Here is an 18626-nt window from a genome sequence, read left to right as displayed (position 1 = left end):
CTTTAATTTAGGTAAAAGAAAACAAAAAGTGATTCACTGGTGGGTGTGGCTCAGATGCCACCAATATTCTGATCTGTGAGCGCCAATTCTGGTGCAAGTGAACTCAACGCAAGATCATTCCACTTTTGCTCCTAAAAAGAAATACAATGAAGAGCACACACAGATCGAGTTTAGTGGGTTGAAAGGGAAAGTGAATGTGCGGGGTTCAGTAGAGCGTGAGGATGAGGTATTACCTGTTCCTTGAGCGTTAGATGTGAATCCCCATTGTCTGCTTCCAGATCCGGAAGATTCTCAACGGGAACGACAATTTGATCGTGCGGTAGCTCGTCTTGACGCCAGGTGTTGTCAATCACTTCTAGCAGGTAACCATCAGAAGGTGCCTTGAAAGGTGGGTTATTTAACATTTTCTTTAGCGTGTGTGATAAAGCCCCCCTATCGCCCACAATAAAGTGAGAATTTTTGGTTTGTTTGCGAAAGTAAATTTTTATGGTAAAATTGAGACATCACCCACGCAAACATGCCCAAAATTCATGTTTTTTGTGAATTTTCTTAATGGAAATTCTTCCTGGGAATACGTTGAGTCTTTCTACTCACCTGACTGTCCATTCTTCTCCGGGAAAACCTGCTAAAACTACGATATTTTTCACTCTGATCAAGGAAAACTTTGTGTGATGATGGCAGAAGAAGAAAAACAACGTAATCCCCATAAATCAGCTGTTACACGAGGGATTTCCGAACTTCCAACGATGTCGTACGAAGTTCTCTGTCAAAAGTCGCACACACCACAGCAGCAGTTTTTCCTTTCACAGCTACGGGCTAGCTCGTGTTTTCCTCAATTTCCCTCGTAATTCCCACGCACCAGCTGCACAAATCTTCACGAAATTGTTTCATTGGCACGCAAAAATGGTCCTCAGTGTAGTTTCTCGGCATGTCGCGACGAATTACCGTTACATGAGGTACTCCTTCCCAGTGTCGCGGGTAAGTTTCCGCGCCCGGAAGCAACGAGCTTATTAATCAATCCCTGTGGCAGCTCCCCAATCAAGGTTACGCGATGACGTGCGACTGAATATAAATATAAACTTGTTTTTCACTTTGCAGATCCTCATCGCGCACTACTCCACACAGCCGAGGAAGACTGGAAAGGTGTACGAGACTGCTGCGGATGCTGTGGCGGACATCCAAGATGGGGCAAAGCTGCTCGTGGGTGGCTTTGGGCTCTGTGGCATTCCGGAGAATCTCATTGCTGCCCTCATTAAGCATCAGGCCACCAACTACACCGTCGTATCCAACAATGCCGGTAAGAAAATCTGGGTCATCTCTGTGCGAATTCTTGGCAGATTTTTTCTCATCCGTGATTACGTAAAAACAATCTCAGAGAATGACATGATTCATGGTGAAGGTTAAAATTAGATTAATGTGTGTGTCTGTTGGGTGGGCATTCTTATCAGTGTGAGCCCCCCTCGTGCTGTTGATAAAAGAGCTGAAGAAAAAAACATTTCGCGAATGAAATTCGTCTTATTTTTTTTACCCTGCAGGAGTGGACAACTTCGGGCTAGGATTGTTGCTGCAGAAGCGCAAGATTAAGCGGATGATTGCATCGTATGTGGGAGAAAATGGGGAATTTGAGAAGCAATACCTTGCAGGAGATTTGGAAGTTGAGCTCACACCTCAGGTAAGTGTGCCCAGACCACATTTCTTAATGCAGGATAGAAGATAATTCTTATTACTTTCATGAGAGTTCATGATTCTTTTGTGGAACATTCAATATGCGAGGATTTATTTTTATTAGTTTTTTTTTAAACAATTATTTTATTTAAAAGTTATTTAAAAAGCGATTGAACTAAAGAAGATTTTGCAGAAGCCAGTAGGTTGACAACAGAAGTAACTCACTTTAAGATTAAAGTGTCGTTATTCTGATTTTTTTCCAATTATTTTTACAACTTAAAAGAGTAAAAAAAGTTCTAAAAACATAACGACATGCAATACCCTCATATCTTTTTTTCTTAGACGTTTTTACAGTTTCTACGCACTTTAGGCACTTTACTAATAAAAAAAATTTATTTTATTGATTTTATGCTAAAAAAGTAGTTTTTTTTTGTAAATCTTTCATGACTTTCTACGTATGTACAATGAATTTTCTAGGGAACCCTGGCAGAGAGAATCCGTGCTGGTGGCGCTGGAATTCCTGCTTTCTTCACACCCACCGCCTATGGGACGCTGATCCACGAAGGTGGCTCCCCGATAAAGTATACGAAGGATAAGAAAGTGGAGATTGCTAGTCAACCGCGGTACTCCCAAACATTCAATGGGAAGCCCTACATTATGGAGGAGGCCATCACGGGGGACTTTGCACTCATTAAAGGCTACAAAGCTGATGAGATGGGGAATCTCAGTGAGTTCTTTTGCATGTGACCTTTCGCATTGATTTAACATGCAAATTTTCCTTTGAATAGTCTTCAACAAGTCAGCGAGGAATTTTAATGCTCCCATGTGCAAGGCAGCCAAGATTACGATTGCTGAAGTGGAAGAAATTGTGCCTGTTGGATCACTGACACCGGAAAATATCCATATTCCCGGCATTTTTGTGCATCGCATCATCAAGGGGCCATCATTTGAGAAGAGGATTGAGAAACTCAAAGTCAGATCAGAGAAAGCGTCATCCCTTGCGTCGACGCCAGCAGCGAAGAATCGTGAGAGAATTGCCCGGAGAGTAGCTCTGGAATTCCGTGATGGCATGAATGTGAATTTGGGCATTGGAATTCCCGTACTCTCCTCCAATTTCATCCCAAAGGGTGTCAATGTGATGCTCCAGTCTGAGAATGGAATTCTTGGACTTGGTCCATTCCCAACGAAGGATGAAGTCGATCCGGATCTCATTAATGCCGGCAAGGAGACTGTTACAGTTGTCCCAGGAGCTTCGTATTTCGGATCAGATGATAGTTTTGCCATGATTCGTGGTGGTCACATTGATATCACCGTTTTGGGTGCCATGGAAGTTTCGCAGTACGGTGATCTGGCTAATTGGATGATCCCCGGGAAGTTGGTAAAGGGCATGGGTGGTGCAATGGATCTTGTTGCTGCTCCCGGAACAAAGACAATTATCACGATGGAGCATACAGCCAAGGATGGATCCCATAAAATTCTTTGCAAGTGCAATCTTCCACTAACAGGCAAGAACTGCGTTGATTTGATCATTACGGAAAAATGTGTGTTCACGGTGGACTCAGAAAGGGGTCTGACGCTGATTGAATTGGCCGAAGGTATAACCATTGAGGATATTATCGCATCCACGGGTGCTGAATTCCAAGTTGCTGACAATTTGCAGAAAATGGGACAAGTTGAAGTGTAAAGTTTTAAAGAAATCTCTGTTCTCACGTGGAGATCCAAGATATCCAGTGACCGGGAGTGCAGAGTGTATATATTTTTGCATTTCTCCCCTTGCCCACTCCAAAAATTTACATTTGTACCGTTTTTTGACTCAATGAATGTTAATAAAACACTCAAATTTTGCAAATTAAGATTTTTTAATTCGATTTTTCTTATTCTTTTTCATTTTTGCTCGATTACAATAGCTGTGAAACACGTAAAATTACGAGGTTTTTACATTACAGTTTACATTTAAATAATTCTACAGAAATCATGTAGTCATGCTGACCCCATCCCGCTTGTACTAAACAGATTGAAAAATTCGCTTTGTTAGAGTTTGATTGCGGATCTCCCCAGGATTATCAAGTCCTGGACAATCCTGGGATGTTGGTGCAAAATTGTGGGTTTTTTGCCGGATTTGTGGTCAATTCTCATTGGTAATGATGGAGTGACCTCCGTATTGGGGATATATCCGTATTGGGAGGACATTTAGGGGATGCTGGTGCAAAATTGTGGGTTTTTTGCCGGATTTGTGGTCACTTCTCGTTGGTAATGATAGACGTTTTAAAAAACGCGAGGGGCAGATTTCGTGTTTCATTCCGCTAAGAAACATGAGTTGCCCTTGAAACATGCGCTTCTAAGGAAATTCGCCGTTTGTGTCAGCCATTGTCGTAAACAGCCATTTTTTTTGAGTTCTGAAGTTCTTAAGACAAGTGCTGGTGAATAGACGAAGTGCTACACAAATTGAGTTTTCTCACAAAAATATTGCGCAAAAGGAGCAGGTAAATTCACAAAAAGTTATTAAATCCTACGGAAAATCCTTAATTGGCACTTGAAGCATCGAAGTGGCGTGCAAACAGTCGTCCAGAATCTTCTGGGGGTGCGTTTGAGGGTATTGATGTGTTTTTGAGGTTAGACGCCCCTGAAGTGGATTGTTTTCGTCAATTTTCCCAACATTTTCCCCCGGCGTAGAATGTAAATAGGCAATGCCTTCAACATCGAGACCACGAGGTTTCTCCGGGGGCTCCAATACGTCCGGAAGCGGGCGACCTGTGCCCACGAATACGCCAATGTCGGAACGTCAGCAAATGGCACTTCTCATGCAGATGACATCCTCCAGCAATCAACCAGGTAACACCCCCGTCTGCTTTTTACACCCCAAATGATCCCCATGACTAATTTTCCATATTTCTTGCAGAATTAAGCCCCGGTGGACACTCTTCTGCTCGTGGGCGGGATAAGAATGGACGCGGGGAGAGCGCCTTGCACGTTGCAGCCATCAAAGGTGACCACGATGCCGTGAAGAAACTCCTGGACCAGGGGATGAGCCCCAATTTAGCAGACAATGCAGGTAAAGAGCATTTTTATGCCATTTTTTCGAGTAAAATCTCATTACAATTTAATTTTTTAACGATTTCTCATATCTTCCGGAAAGTTTCAAGACTTTCCGGGAGTTTCAAGTTATGATTTATGGCTGAACACAGTATTATTTTTTGTATGTATTTTATTTTATTTACTAAACAAATGGTTTTATATGTTCAATGAACAGACTAAACGGATTAAACACAATTTTGATTATTTTATTAAAGATTTTTTGACTAAATTTGTAAAAAAAATCACAAAAGAAAATTTTAAGAATAGTTCCATGGAAAAAATGATAAATCTTCAAAGAAATCCGAATTATGAATTACTAAAAAAAAAATAGAAGAAGAGTTCGCATAAAAATCCTTAAAAAAGAAGGAGAAAAACTCCTCGCGTAATTATCAGAATTTTTTTTTAAAACATTCCGTAATATTTTAAAGAATTTCATTAAAATTAATGCCAGATGGGTTAGAGTTTTAGACTTTTTTATATTTCATGTAATAAAATCAATACCCGAGTATTATACCAGTCCTTAACGTGTTAAAAATATACAGATATCCCTATTTTATGAAGAAGGATGATTTTTCTTACAACAGCCCAAATAAGAATTTTTAATTTATCAAATATGTAGGTATAGTTCTAGTCTTATAAAGAAAAAAAAAACAAAATTAATTAAAAATTAGAACTAATCTCTCTTAGTCACTTAGCTAAACTTTCTTAGCACAAGAGAGAAAATAGAAAATGGTTCTCGTTCAATCAATTTTCTGCTCTTAGAAAATTCGATCTTTTTTACGTTATTAAATAGTTTTAATTTTAATTAATAATATCAATTTTTCTTACCATAGCCTTTCAAAAAATCTTTAGTTTTCTAATAAATTTTTGTTAATTTCCCCAAGGTTGGACCCCCCTTCATGAGGCTTGCAATCACGGGCACTACAACGTAGCAGCTCTCCTCATTAAGGCAGGTGCCAATGTCAATGCAAAGGGCTACGAAGATGTTACACCACTTCATGATGCTGCTCTCGATGGACAACTGAAGCTTGTTAAGCTACTTGTGGAGCGTGGTGCTGATCCAACGAGTAAGAATCAAAAGGGAAAGACACCCTGTGACATTGCAGCCCCAGCGGTCTACAACTACCTCAAAGGTAAGTCCAAATTATCCCATAAATATCTCTAGTCTAGAATATATTCTTAACCTCAGTTTAAATGCGCGCAAAATGGCACGAAGAACTATAATTTGAGAGGTTCTGTGTGCTATAAAAAGTCAATAGACTCTCTGGAATGTATGCCATTCCCTCTCTGACTCTGTTGCACACACATTGCCTTTCTCACTTTAACATTGAGAATTTTATGTTGAGCAACATTACACTGGAAAGTTATGAGGAGTTGCGCGTATGCGATTCTCTCCCCGCGCACACACACAGGCAAGAACAGAAAATTCTTCTTTGGGGGGGCTATAAAAGTAGAAGCTCTGGCGAATTTCAGAGGCAATTTGTCATCCCCGTGGTGGGATGAATATTTCAGCAGAAGTGGGATGTATGTTACAATGACTCCCTATTCTCTCTCTCTCAAACATAAATTACTCTCGTAAATTAAGAATGTAAATTGAAAGAATCTTATGTCCAAAAACATTTTTATGGAATAGAAAAAGTTTCTTTTCGATGCTTTCAAGCAACGACGTTTTGATTGACTCAAAATGCTTTTATCTGAAGCTTTTTGACGCATTTTATTAAAAAAAAAAAAGATTTTGTAACATTTTGTTTTATCTGTGATTAGGCTTTGGAAGAAATCTAAGTCTTTTGAACATTATTAATCAATATTTTCTAAGGCTAAGCCCGAAAAAACGAGAAGCTTTAAGCGTTTTTGGCATTAGCAAATTTTGGAATTTTAGCTGTGTTTCTTTCAGACACAGCGTACCGAGCAAAATCGAAAGTCGTCAGATCGGCCTCAAACTTGGGATGAGCACGAATTAGGGTCCCCACATTCCAAAAAACGTATGCGCCAAAAATTTTTTTTTCCGGCCGTCCGTCCGGCCGTCCGCCGTGGTTCAACCATAAATTGCAAGAGAACGGTAATAGATAGAGACTTGCGGTAAACGGCAAAGTTTAAAAGTCGACTGGAAGACGTCCGATTATGACGTCAAATTTTACCCCCCACCCCCCCCGTCCGCCATTTTGAATAACTTCAAAATTTTGTTTTCGCTATATCTCAGCCGCTATTATAGGTAGAGGTCTGAAATTTTGATATGTTGTAGGGGCCATCAAGAGCTTTCCAACGATGCCTCATTTTCAAAAATCGGTCAAGCCGTTTAGTCAATATGGCCGCCACAATTTTTCATCGAAAATCGACCATAACTCGAAAACGGCTTGACCGATTTTGATCAACCCGGGGTCAAATGAAAGATCTCCACAAACCCTACAACTCTCTAAAACATCCGAAGTTTCAAAAGTGACCGCTAGGGGGCCAAAAACCAAAAACAAAATTTTCGATTAGTTTTCGATGAATATCTCGAAAACGGCGACATAAATTTTTTTCATTTTTTGATATGTTGTAGCTGACTATATTATCTAGCTCCATGCCAAAAATGAAGAAAATCTATGGATCCGTTCTCGAGATATAGCCTTCCAAAGTTGGCATGTCATATCTCGGGTTCTACAAGTCCGATCTTGATCAACTCAAGCGCAAATGAAAGGTTTCGAGAAACCCTACAAATGTCTAGAACATTGCAACTTCGAGAAATGACCGCAAGAGGCGCTAAAATCAAAAACAAAGTTTTCGAAAATTTCGAACTCGAATTTTTCGAAAATGGCGACATAAATTTTTTTAATTTTTCGATATGTTATAGCTGACTTCAAGATCTTTCAAACAAAAAAAAATTTATGAAAATCTATGGATCCGTTCCCGAGATATGGCGTTTTAAAGATTTCTTAGGGAATGACTTTTCAACTTTTCCCGACTTTGCGCGTATTTAAATTAATTCGCGTTCTAGTTTGCTCTCACAAAATTGGTACACTGAAAGAAACACAGCTCTCGTAAGCTTGGTCAGCTTACCAGTACATTTTTTACCCATTTTGGAAAAAAAATCTTTGTTCAATTCTTAATTATAAAATCTCTTTTATCCATAAATTTTTTTAAAGTTTCTTTTTAATTTAATAAAAATTCTGAAGAACCCTTCAAAATCAAGCGTCTGAAAGACGATTTAATGTCTGACAACTAAAAAATCTAGTCTAGACTTTAACCTTATCTTTTCCTTTTAGTTTTTATCAAACTCTAGGTCTCTATAAGATTTATTTCTTAGAACTTAAAACTAACTACATATTTTCATCAAAAGATATTATAAATTAACGATTTGTTCAGTTTTCCATAAAATTTGATCCATTTGAGATTAAATTTTATTTTTAAGCTTTCTTCATACAGTTTGGTTTAAACCTAATTCTAGTTAAATAATTAATACATAATATTAAGAACTTTATAGTATTGAGAAACATTGAGGGACAGAAGGTAGTAGACACGAATGCGCATAGACAGCTGTGTAAAATATGACTTTTTCATGGGTCAGGGGGGGGGGCTTTAGTACACAAAGTCCGTGTGTAAACAAGTGTATTGCGAATCTGGAGAGCTTATAAATATGCTTCTGGGGGATTGTCATTCTCTCTCTTTCTCGCTCTCTGTTTAATCCCCGGTGTCTGTATGCGTTGCATGGAATGAAGCAAATGAGTAAGAACATGAAGTGTGATGCATATAATGATACTAACATAATGCTCTATGCTCGTGTGTTGGAAGAAGATGACGACATATGTTTTCAGGGGGTGTACACGAGAGGGACTAATTGACTTCTAGTAGGGCTTGAATGGGATAGAGATTGTTGGAACATGATAAGAGGGACCATCAATGTGTAATTTTCGTATTAAGAACAAATATGATGGCTTTAATCAAATTCTATGTTGTATGTCGTGTGTCTCATTCTAATGCTTCGAAGGTGTTTTTTCTCTCTCTCTTTCTCTGGAAAATATCTTCTAACCTTGTCTTGCTTTTGAATTTAATATGTATGACGGGGTGTTGAACATTATTTATTTATATCGTTTAAAGTAACAAAATTTTCTTCCTTCTCAGTATGTACATAAGTGGTTCATGTTATCTTTTACAACATAAAATCTATCTCTTTTTCGCATTCGATAGCATTTTTGTCTAAATATTTACTCTCTTTTCCAATATAAACTTCTGTTGGCTGGAAGGTGACAGAGAGTTCTTCTGTATGAAAGATCCGAATATTATGGAGTTATGTTGTGAGTAAGAAGTGGAAGAGGGACAAGGAGTTTGTGTGTGGAAAGAAGGGTTGAAAGAACTCTACCGAGGTTGTCAATTTTAATGTAACGTACAATGATGTTGTTGTACCTACATATTTATGTGAAATGGAAAATTTTTTATCGTACAAAATGGGGTAGAGAGAGAGAGAGATGAGATTGCGAATGCAGGAAGAAGAAGAAAAAAAAGTGTAATGAAAAGTTGGTCAGTCTTTCTAGGAATTAATGAGCATTATGTATAATTATTTATTCCTTATACATTATGTATGTATCTTACCTAATTGTCTTGTTGTCTTTTTCTTGCAAAACAAATTTTTATCAATGAATTTATAGGGTTGTCTCTGTTTGAAAATCTTCGTGATATACTTTTATTACCTTCTTGGACATTTTTGCTAAAAGTTCTATCTTAAATACATACATAAAGTTCCTTTCCTTTTTTTTGGAAAAGTGAAAAATGGGAAGTTTGTTGAGAAAATACATATATACCTACTTGAGAAACAATTAACATTAAATTGTTATATAAAATATATTTGTATATTTAGTGATAAGATCGGTGTGATAAATCAACAAAGACCTAATAGGAATTTTCCATTATCAAGTCAGATTATATTAGGAAAACTTATCACCTTTGTTTGAAGGTATAGTCAAGGATTAGATTTCGAAAACCTAAATTTCCTGTAAAATTGTATTTTGTGGGAAAAGGGTTGAAAAATTGCATTCTAGAATCCGTTATCGGTAATACTATATCCGTTTTAAAAAAAATTTAAAAGTCTACGTCTAAAATATTTATAAATCAAGAAAAATTATTCATTTTAAAGTTGGATGAAGATGATACAAAACTTATGGATAAACTGCAAAGTAGACATATATACAATATATTCATAAATGTACATAAATGGTGTAGGGGAGGTATTACACAGCTCATCCGTATTCATATACCTAATCCCTACTTAAATCAATATCCGACTCCCGACTTTTTAGACATATAGATTGGAATTCTTGATTCAGAGTGAGACAATTCAGCTAGATTTATCTACATACATACATTTGTACATATGTACATATATGTAGCATAGTCTATACTACTAAATAGTTACATATGTACATTGAAAAAAATTGTACTACCACCTACTCAACATACAATCAAACATAACTATGGGTGTATGTTGGGAAGTCTACGCATACATTAGCGTACAGGTTGGTGGTGTTTTTGATACTCTACAATACTAAATTGGTGCAAGATGTTGGGGATTATGGGGAGACGTTTACAATGGTGTTTGTATGAAACATTGCGGATAATATATCCATTTCATTCTCACATCATAGCATGTATGGATGGCAATGTATGCTACATATACATATGTGGTGGTAGTCTCCTCAATGACTTGGATACACACCGCATATTGTCGATCACTTTCAGAGACTCTTCGGCATTTGGCACAGAAGCAGCAGCTTTTTAGATCGTTCGCCCGAGAGACACAGACGTTGTGTTGGGTGTCGCATAAGAGTCAACTAGTGCTTACGGCATCTTGCGTCTCATACTTTGTATGGTATATACATATATATACTTTCTATATAATTGGGTGGGACGAGACGTTGTCGGTAACTAGACAAAGAGACTTGTGGGAAGTTTACTGGGAGGTGAACAAGGACGGAAGTTGCTGTTGTTGCCCGTTCTCTAAACAAATACGATTAATTGATTTAATGAGTGTGGTGTGTGTCAGTGCAAAGTGGAGCCATACTACCCATTTGCCATTCAGCGTAGTGGATGTGTTTTTGTTTTCATCCCAAAAGACGTCGTGTGGGTGTTAAAAGGTGCGAGATAACCAAGTTGGTTAAGACGACGACGACGACGACATCCCAAAAGGTGCATAACTTAAACACCCGGTCACCGGCTCAGAAGCACGAATACCTTCGAAAGAGAGAAAAAAAAGAAAAATCCAGCCTTTCTATTGGAGTAAGGGGGACAGATAGAGTTGGAGGTGATTTGGTAGTGAGGGAGCCCCCTTTTGACTGTGGGGGATTGTGTACATGACGGAGATGGCACTACTTGGCTGTGTTTCGCAATCTCGAAACAGTTAGAGGAGGAAAAGCGGAGGAGCAGCAGTGTTCGCGTATTAAATTGTATAAATGTCGTGAGTTGTGTGTTGTCGTCCTATTTGTACCTAAATGGTTAACTATTGCATGTTAAACTGTGCGACTGAGTAGTGGGGCGAAGACTGATGGACTACTGCTGCACTTGGTTATAAGTTCACCTGATTCTGCTGACGACACTTGGTGCTATTATTTAACTATACATACATTCATCGTGTAAGACATCAGTTTTTTGAAATTTTGCAAATAGAAAGGAATCTTATTAGGAATCCAGGAAAAATCCAATCAAGAAATTAACATTGGATGTATTGATGTGAGGAATTTATCCCTGATTGGAGTTGGGGTATCTATATTGCTTAAATGAAAAAAAATAATTCATTGACGACTGTCTGTGAAGCGGAAGAGACGAAAAAAGCGATAAGAATATAAGTGTGTGTTGTATATAGGATAGAAAGACGTCCGATAATCGTGGGATTTGTTTATTGGAGAGACACACTTGAGACAACGACGACGACGACGACAAATGGATGTCTGAAAGCGTGAAATTGCTCAAAGAAAAAAAAGAAAAGAAAAATTCACCATTGAAGCGGAGAAAGAAAAACTTCTTGGGAAAGCATTTTGTGTGAGAAGGTGAACCTTAAGCTTCAAGAAAAAAATTCCGAAGAAGTATTCAAGATTGGGTGAGATATTTGGTGAGTCAGCGTGTGTCAAGAAAATATTGCAATCTACACCATCAGCGGAGTCATTAGAAAGACTGATGTGGTCATCGTATTGACTAGCCGAAAGCAGTTTATTTTCGACACAACCAGAGAAGAGGAAGAAAAAAAATCAACAAGAGCGCGTATGGATAAAAACCCCTGTGAGCGAGAACGTCAATTTAATACCGAAGATTTACGACTTTGAGTGTGTCTCAGCAGGGGCAAACGACAAGGCAATTATCAAGATCTGTGAAAGTGAGAGGAAATCTGATTAAGAAAAAAACGAACCTCAATGGAGATTTAAAGGGAGTTAAATAGAAAAAAAGGTAGACTCCTAATCGGAAGTGTCAACAGATTGGAGAACCAAGTCCAACAGTCAGTTGTGGTTCAATTGGTTAGTATAGTATAAGGGAGTAGAATTCTGGGGGATGGTAGATTTGGCCAGAGGGAGAAAGTCTAACATTGGTGTGTCTATATAGTGTTCCTCACTTGTCTCAGCGTATGTCTCGACTGTGAGGAGTAACTTCCGCTTTTCTGCGGTCAGACAAATATTCCCTCAAATGTTCGCGCAGCAACCGTCACACGAAGATAACTTTGCCCCGAGAGAAACGGGGAAAAAGAAGAGATGAACGGCTGAGAGTGAGAATAAGACCAAAACACACCGTCTGTATGTTGTGAGCAAGCGATTCACTTCACAGTTATAAGATGAGACTTGAGAGCAAAGTGCTGTGAGAAAGTGACTTCGGAAGATGCCAAAGAGGATGTCACAGAAAGTGCGTGAAAAGTGAACCATCAACTCCCAACATCAACGGTCTATTTGTGCCGTTTTTCTCTTCGCCTTCTTCATCATCATCTCCGCACAATTCTTAGTGCGAAAGCCACGAAATTGGGCGAGAAAAAAAAAGAGTGTGATAGGTGAGAGAAGAGAACAACCACAAGGAAAAGCTTTTCTTCCTCTTTTCTTTTCTTTTTTTCTCAAAGAACGTGAGAGTTGAAGAGTGAAGAGATAAGAACCTACATCAAGACAATATCTGTGAGTGATTTGGCTGTTCTGTGTGTGAAATTGACTTTGAATTTTGACGAAGACAAAAAAAAAATAAAACTAAAACTACAAAGTGTTTGGATATTTGTTAAATTAAGGAAAAAAAACACAATTTCAATTAAATCATGCAGCGACGAACTCTGGCGTCTCAGCAGAACAAAGGTAGAGTTTAACTTGTCAATAACTACCTAAACATACTTGTGAGCATATTACACTCATTGATATATTGCTAGAGTTGATGGGAGTAAAGATTAAAGATTTTAATCAAAAGTAAATACAAGATGAGAACTATTTTAATACGCTGTAAAAAATTATCTGGCTTGACAAGAACTAATCAATTTTCATTCATTGATATTCTTTTATAACACCGTTTAATCATTAACTACAGCTTCATAAAAAAATCACTCCAATATATTATGTATTTTTTTATGTAAGAATTAATAAGTAAAAGCTTAAAAATAAAAAAAAAAACTCCAAAAGTTGTTTAGAATTTTGAAAGTAAATACAGGGTGGTAAGAAACAAAATGACTGCGAATATTTTTATCACCTTATCAGTTCTACAAAAAATTTAAAAAAAATCTATGCCCGTCATTGAACAAAATTGAGTAAGATATCTCAATCTTTTCTATATTCTTTTTGTGGAATTTCAACTCTGATACGGCTTTTTCAAGAGTGTGAGACTCATGCGAAAGAGTGGGGGTAAAGCTCAATTATTATTTTATGTACATTTGTAATGTATTAAGATTACTGTGAATTGCTCGTTTAGTAAAACTTAAAGAAGGCGAATGCGAGAAAGAGAGATGTGATGTTGAGACTTCTTGCTGGGTGAGAATGATTTTAGCTTCTTAAAATGTATTTCTTTTGGCGCAATATCACTTATAAAATCATTCTACAGACGCACGAATGTGTGAAGTTTCTTGTATTGGACAATAAATACATTTAATACATTGATAGAGCTTTTAATTAATGTCCAATAGCCTGAGATGAATGGACGGGGAAGGGTATGAGGTAGCAATCTTACAAGATATTTCTTCTTTACAGAGTTAAATTATAAATTTTCTGTTTTTTTTTTATTGTAAATCAATTATGTACAATGAAACGGAAGACAAGAAATTCAGGAGATGAATAAAAATGTATACTTACATATGTATACAAGAGACAAAGGCAAGCTCTTTAAGCAGTTGCGCTATTTTTAGATCGCGAGAGGGAAGACAGAGAGGGAGAGAAAAAAATTATCACAATAATACGCGCGCTATGAATGTTGGAGAGATAAAAATTTATCGAATTCCTTTTTAGCTGTGATTCTTTCTTAAAAGAAGCACAGCTTCTGTGTACACTCAAAAATGCAAAGTCGTCAGATCGGGCTCAAACTTTGGATGAGCACGAATTAGGGTCCCTACATTCCAAAAAATGGTGGCGCCGAAAATCTTTCCGGCCGGCCGGCCGTCCGTCCGTCCGTCCGGCCGGAATATAACACTATATTGCAAGAGAACGGTAATAGATAGAGACTTGCGGTCAACGGCAAAGTTCATATATCGGGTGGAAGACATCCGATTATGAAGTCAAATCCAACCCCCCACCCCCGCGTCCGCCATTTTGAATAACTGTCAAATTTTGTTTTCGCTATATCTCAGCCCCTATTTTAGCTAGAGGGCTGAAATTTTGATATGTTGTAGGGGCCATCTAGACCTTTCCAACGATACCTCATTTTTGAAAATCGGCCAAGCCGTTTAGCCAATATGGCCGCCACAATTTTTCATCGAAAATCGGCCATAACTCGAGAACGGCTTGACCGATTTTGATCAACTCGGGCTCAAATGAAAGATATTAACGAGCCCTACAACTGCTCGGAACATCGCAAGTTCAAAAAATGTCCGCAAGTGGTGCTAAAATCGAAAACAAAATTTTCGATGAGTTTTCGATGAATATCTCGAGCACCGCTTTATAGAATTGCTTCATATTTTGATATGTTATAGTTGACTATAGTATCTATCACCATGCCAAAAATGAAGAAAATCTATGTAGCCGTTCCGGAGATATCGCGTTTTAAAGTTTACATGTCATATCTTGAGTTACATAAGTCCAACGCCCCGCAAAGCGGGGCGTTTTATATATACACATATAAAATTAAATTAAATATATATAAATGCATAGATATATACATTATATATATACATATAAAAATGCAAAGATAAATATATATAAACTGCAAAGATAAAAATTAAATATAGCATGGATGGAACAGTATAAAGCGAAAGAACGGTAAGTAAAACTTACGGGCTGTGATTCTTTCTTTGTCAGTGAAATGTGAAATTGACTGAAAATTGAGGATGGGCAAATTTTGAGGAAGGCTTTCTCGCGTACCGAATCACAGCCAACGCCCACGATTAAGGCTTCTCACAAATTATCTGCGCGTTGGCTGTGATTCGGTGCGCGAGAAAGCCTTCCTCAAAATTTGCCCATCCTCAATTTTCAGTCAATTTCACATTTCACTGACAAAGAAAGAATCACAGCCCGTAAGTTTTACTTACCGTTCTTTTTTAGTCTATTTTTGTACAATATTTTTATAAAAAAAAAGTGTGTGTGACAAGAAAATCGAATAAGAGGTTTCTCCCAATAAAAATTGATAAGTCCTATGATGTTAAAGAAAAAAAAATTATCTTCTATGCTTGCGATAACAATGAGAGCTGTGATTCGTGACTCGTTATTAAGACATCTTGATACTTTAGAGAAATTATGGAATTTATGTTGGCTCCTCTGGGGTTATTTTGTGGGATTATGGAATTTTTGGTTAATTTGTGTTAATTGGATGCCTTGCTTTGAGGTTTGAATTAAAGGGAAACATTATTCTTTTAAAGTTTTAGAACTTATTTACTAGTTGGATGTTTCATCTGTCTTGCTTGCCTTGAAACGTCAATGCCCTCAACATATATCATTATGCAATACATATTAATATATAAATAGCGGATATGAAAGTTAATTTGACTTTTCCGTTGATTCGTTTGTAGATTTAACATTTAAAAATTCTAAATCGCCATATCTTTGAAAGCTTCCTTATAAAGGTCCCAAAAAGAAATTTTTGCTAAAAAAATAAGCAAAATACACATAAAAAAATATAATATAATATTGTCGACAGCCAAGTACTTCTATACATTCCCAAATAAAATTGTTACATTGTGTACACATATTGAAGTTTATAGCACAATCTGTAAATAAGCCAAGTTGGCAACGTCATTAAATTCCTACCAATATTATTGGCAAAAACATTCGTATATATGGGGTAGATTATTTTTCCTCATTTAGTACAGACAGAGGCAATACATTGATGTAATTGCAAGAGCTGTAAAATGAGAATGCAATTAAAAGATTCCTCTGTGGGTGAATGATCATTTTCCGGCTATAATGGCATGTGGTGAAAATGTGCTTTTGAGCTTTTCCACCATTGATTTCACATAACTCCCCACACAGTCTGTGTGGGGGGTTATTATCTCTTTGTACATATTTATTAGGAATACTATCCTTAACTAAAATTTAAATTATTTTTGTTGTTATTTTATAATTCTTTTTTATTTACTCTAGTCAATGAACGAAAATTTTTTCTTCAAATAATAAAGAAAATAGAGCAATTTAATGGACGTTTTATTAATATTTCCAACAATGTGAGGCATTTTTATGATCAATTGAAATTTGATTGGAGCAATATTGGAGACTTTCTGGGGATTGATAGACACTCCGTGGGGGGGTGGCGAGACTCTTATTGGCCCCTTTGGCAATTTTTCTGTGTATATAATTTTTTTTTGTGGATGGAAAAGTTGGGGGTGGTTTAAATCATCTCGCAAATCAATATTTTTTCCTCCAACACAACCCATTCTACTTGCTCTTATGGATGGATTATTGGGAATTTTCCAAATGTTGTGTGTGCGAAAATGGGAAGAAAAATCTGCTGAAGATGGAGGAAAATATGCAGTTTGGCGACGACGTCATATTGAGAGATTGAGATTGTGATCAGAATTCAAATGCCTTTGATGCCATACAAGGTGGTTACAGGATGGATCAAATGTTCTTTAAATTCCTTTTTTTTGCATTGCGGGAAATAAAGAGAAAATAGTCAAGAACTAGGATAATTTTTAAATAGAAAAAAAATTGCTGAAAATTGACTTAAGGAATTTTTTTTTATTCCTATAAATGACACACCCTGTGGCAAAATGTTGAACGAATATTTCACCTCATACTGACAACATGTAGTCACTTTGGCACAGTGAACGGAAAGAAAACGCACACACAATTGAAAAAAAAATACATTGGAAATTGTACAAGAAATATATATGTGAAATAGGAAAGAAATAATCAGTTGTGTCAACATGCAGAAGTATTAAGCATAAAGTAAGAATTGAGCAAATAAAATATCTCATCTACAAAACTTCTCAATCGCAAACTGAAAAAATTGCGATAAATTGTGTGTGACATGTTAAACATTGAGGCGGAAATGTATCGCTGTCTTGTGATCTAATGCTAGTTATTTATTTACTTATTTGTTATTGTTGTAAATTTCTTTAATTATTCATTAGCTCTTTGGCTAGGACATCTAAATCCTAAGTTCAAGTGTTGTGGGTTTGAATTCTACGCTCTTGATAATCTTAAAATTGAGATATTTTTTAGTTTAATATTTTAGAATTAAATATTTCATTTAATAAACAATAATCAAGGCGTTCATAGGTCACAAAGTTCCACGATTTTTCTTAACCTTATCGCAAATGGTGGCATGCAGCAAAAAAGTATCAAGCAACATAGTTGATTTTGAAAAATATTATCAGTCACAATCCTCGTTCAATATCACGTTTCAAGCACCACACGGCGTCATGGATCAGTTGATAAATTCGAAATATATTGTATAAAAAGAAAATGGGAATCAAAGCTGTAAATTATCCAAATAGAAACACTTGTCACTAATTAATTAACCCATTTGCCACGGAAAGTTAAATTGAAGTCAATTAGGGGGCCTGAAGAATTTTGTTGTTGTAAAGCAGAACCAAATGCGAGTGATTTTCTTTGTGTGTGAAAATTTAATCATGCAGAAAAGAGATATTATGCCATTTACACAAAGTATGATAATTTTACGACAATTTTAAAGAAAGCATATCAATATTAATAAATAAGTCGTGATATGGGAATGATTGGGAGGAAATTCTAACTGTTTTTAGATTGATTTTCAATAGCTATAAAATTCGTAATTTAAATTATCTGAGGAAATCATTGAAAAGTCTTCAGTACAGGACAAAAAAAAGAAAACAAGAACAAAACAGATTTTTATAGCATAGCAATTCTGCAATTTGATATTGTACGTATACGCACACATCTATTGATTCTCAATGTAGGAATTTTCTTTACGGGAAATAATCAAACGCAAAAAGCTGCACACGGGACCATCACAAAATGTGGGTGGTAAACATATAATAAAAAAAAAGTTCACAACTTTGGGGGGATTTTTGCGAATAACCCCCATGGTGATTTTCTTGCACAACGACATCTCGTGAAATTTTATGTGTGAAAGTAAGCATTTGGCGAATACCAATCATAAACGACTGAATTTTATTCATCTTTCGCGAAGGTTTATGCGCGATAATGGACAGATTTTGCTGACTGGATAAATTAATCGGGAGGCACATTTTTTCATTCTCTCTCTCTCTCTTTGCTTTATGCACAAGAGATGGCTTTTATGCGGTACTCTGAGAGAAAATAATGTACATACATATGTAGAAG

General features: G+C 36.7%; 4 protein-coding genes across 7 annotated transcripts in view; 2 read left to right on the top strand and 2 right to left on the bottom strand.

The window, feature by feature from the left end:
• Positions 1 to 18626, bottom strand: part of LOC129793173 (uncharacterized) — a 1136769-nt gene that overhangs the window by 609685 nt on the left and 508458 nt on the right. The window lies entirely within an intron of this gene.
• LOC129793258 (anaphase-promoting complex subunit 13) lies at positions 18 to 708 on the bottom strand. The gene is made up of 3 exons (XM_055833090.1): positions 595 to 708; positions 234 to 380; positions 18 to 131 (listed from the first exon to the last, which is right to left on the bottom strand). Exons 1-3 carry the CDS (start codon positions 604 to 606, stop codon positions 51 to 53), a joined length of 240 nt encoding a protein of 79 aa, XP_055689065.1. The 5' UTR covers positions 607 to 708; the 3' UTR covers positions 18 to 50.
• Positions 689 to 3514, top strand: LOC129793189 (succinyl-CoA:3-ketoacid-coenzyme A transferase, mitochondrial). Its single transcript, XM_055832989.1, has 5 exons — positions 689 to 978; positions 1099 to 1297; positions 1536 to 1672; positions 2143 to 2392; positions 2454 to 3514. Exons 1-5 carry the CDS (start codon positions 904 to 906, stop codon positions 3347 to 3349), a joined length of 1557 nt encoding a protein of 518 aa, XP_055688964.1. The 5' UTR covers positions 689 to 903; the 3' UTR covers positions 3350 to 3514.
• LOC129793162 (ankyrin repeat domain-containing protein 11) overlaps positions 4038 to 18626 on the top strand; it is a 33910-nt gene continuing 19321 nt past the window's right edge. For 2 of the 4 annotated variants that reach the window (XM_055832913.1, XM_055832912.1), the window contains exon 1: positions 6847 to 13028. In XM_055832913.1, coding sequence (XP_055688888.1) covers positions 12992 to 13028 — 37 coding nt within the window. In that variant the 5' untranslated portion in view covers positions 6847 to 12991. Of the gene's footprint in view, positions 4259 to 4338; positions 4498 to 4564; positions 4718 to 5624; positions 5874 to 6846; positions 13029 to 18626 lie in introns of those variants that run through there. The other 2 variants (XM_055832910.1, XM_055832911.1) reach the window with 2 other exon arrangements.

Source organism: Lutzomyia longipalpis, chromosome 3, assembly GCF_024334085.1.
Source record: "Lutzomyia longipalpis isolate SR_M1_2022 chromosome 3, ASM2433408v1".
NCBI classification, from domain to species: Eukaryota; Metazoa; Arthropoda; class Insecta; order Diptera; family Psychodidae; genus Lutzomyia; species Lutzomyia longipalpis.
This window is presented reverse-complemented; position numbering and strand designations above follow the sequence as displayed.

Coding starts and splice junctions, on each gene's coding strand:
- LOC129793258 (XM_055833090.1), bottom strand. Junction 132..233: donor ATCTAACGCTCAAGGAACAG/GTAATACCTCAT, acceptor ATTTCTTTTTAG/GAGCAAAAGTGGAATGATCT.
- LOC129793189 (XM_055832989.1), top strand. CDS start 904: ATGGTCCTCAGTGTAGTTTCTCGGCATGTCGCGACGAATTACCGTTAC. Junction 1,298..1,535: donor CGTCGTATCCAACAATGCCG/GTAAGAAAATCT, acceptor TTTACCCTGCAG/GAGTGGACAACTTCGGGCTA. Junction 2,393..2,453: donor TGATGAGATGGGGAATCTCA/GTGAGTTCTTTT, acceptor TCCTTTGAATAG/TCTTCAACAAGTCAGCGAGG.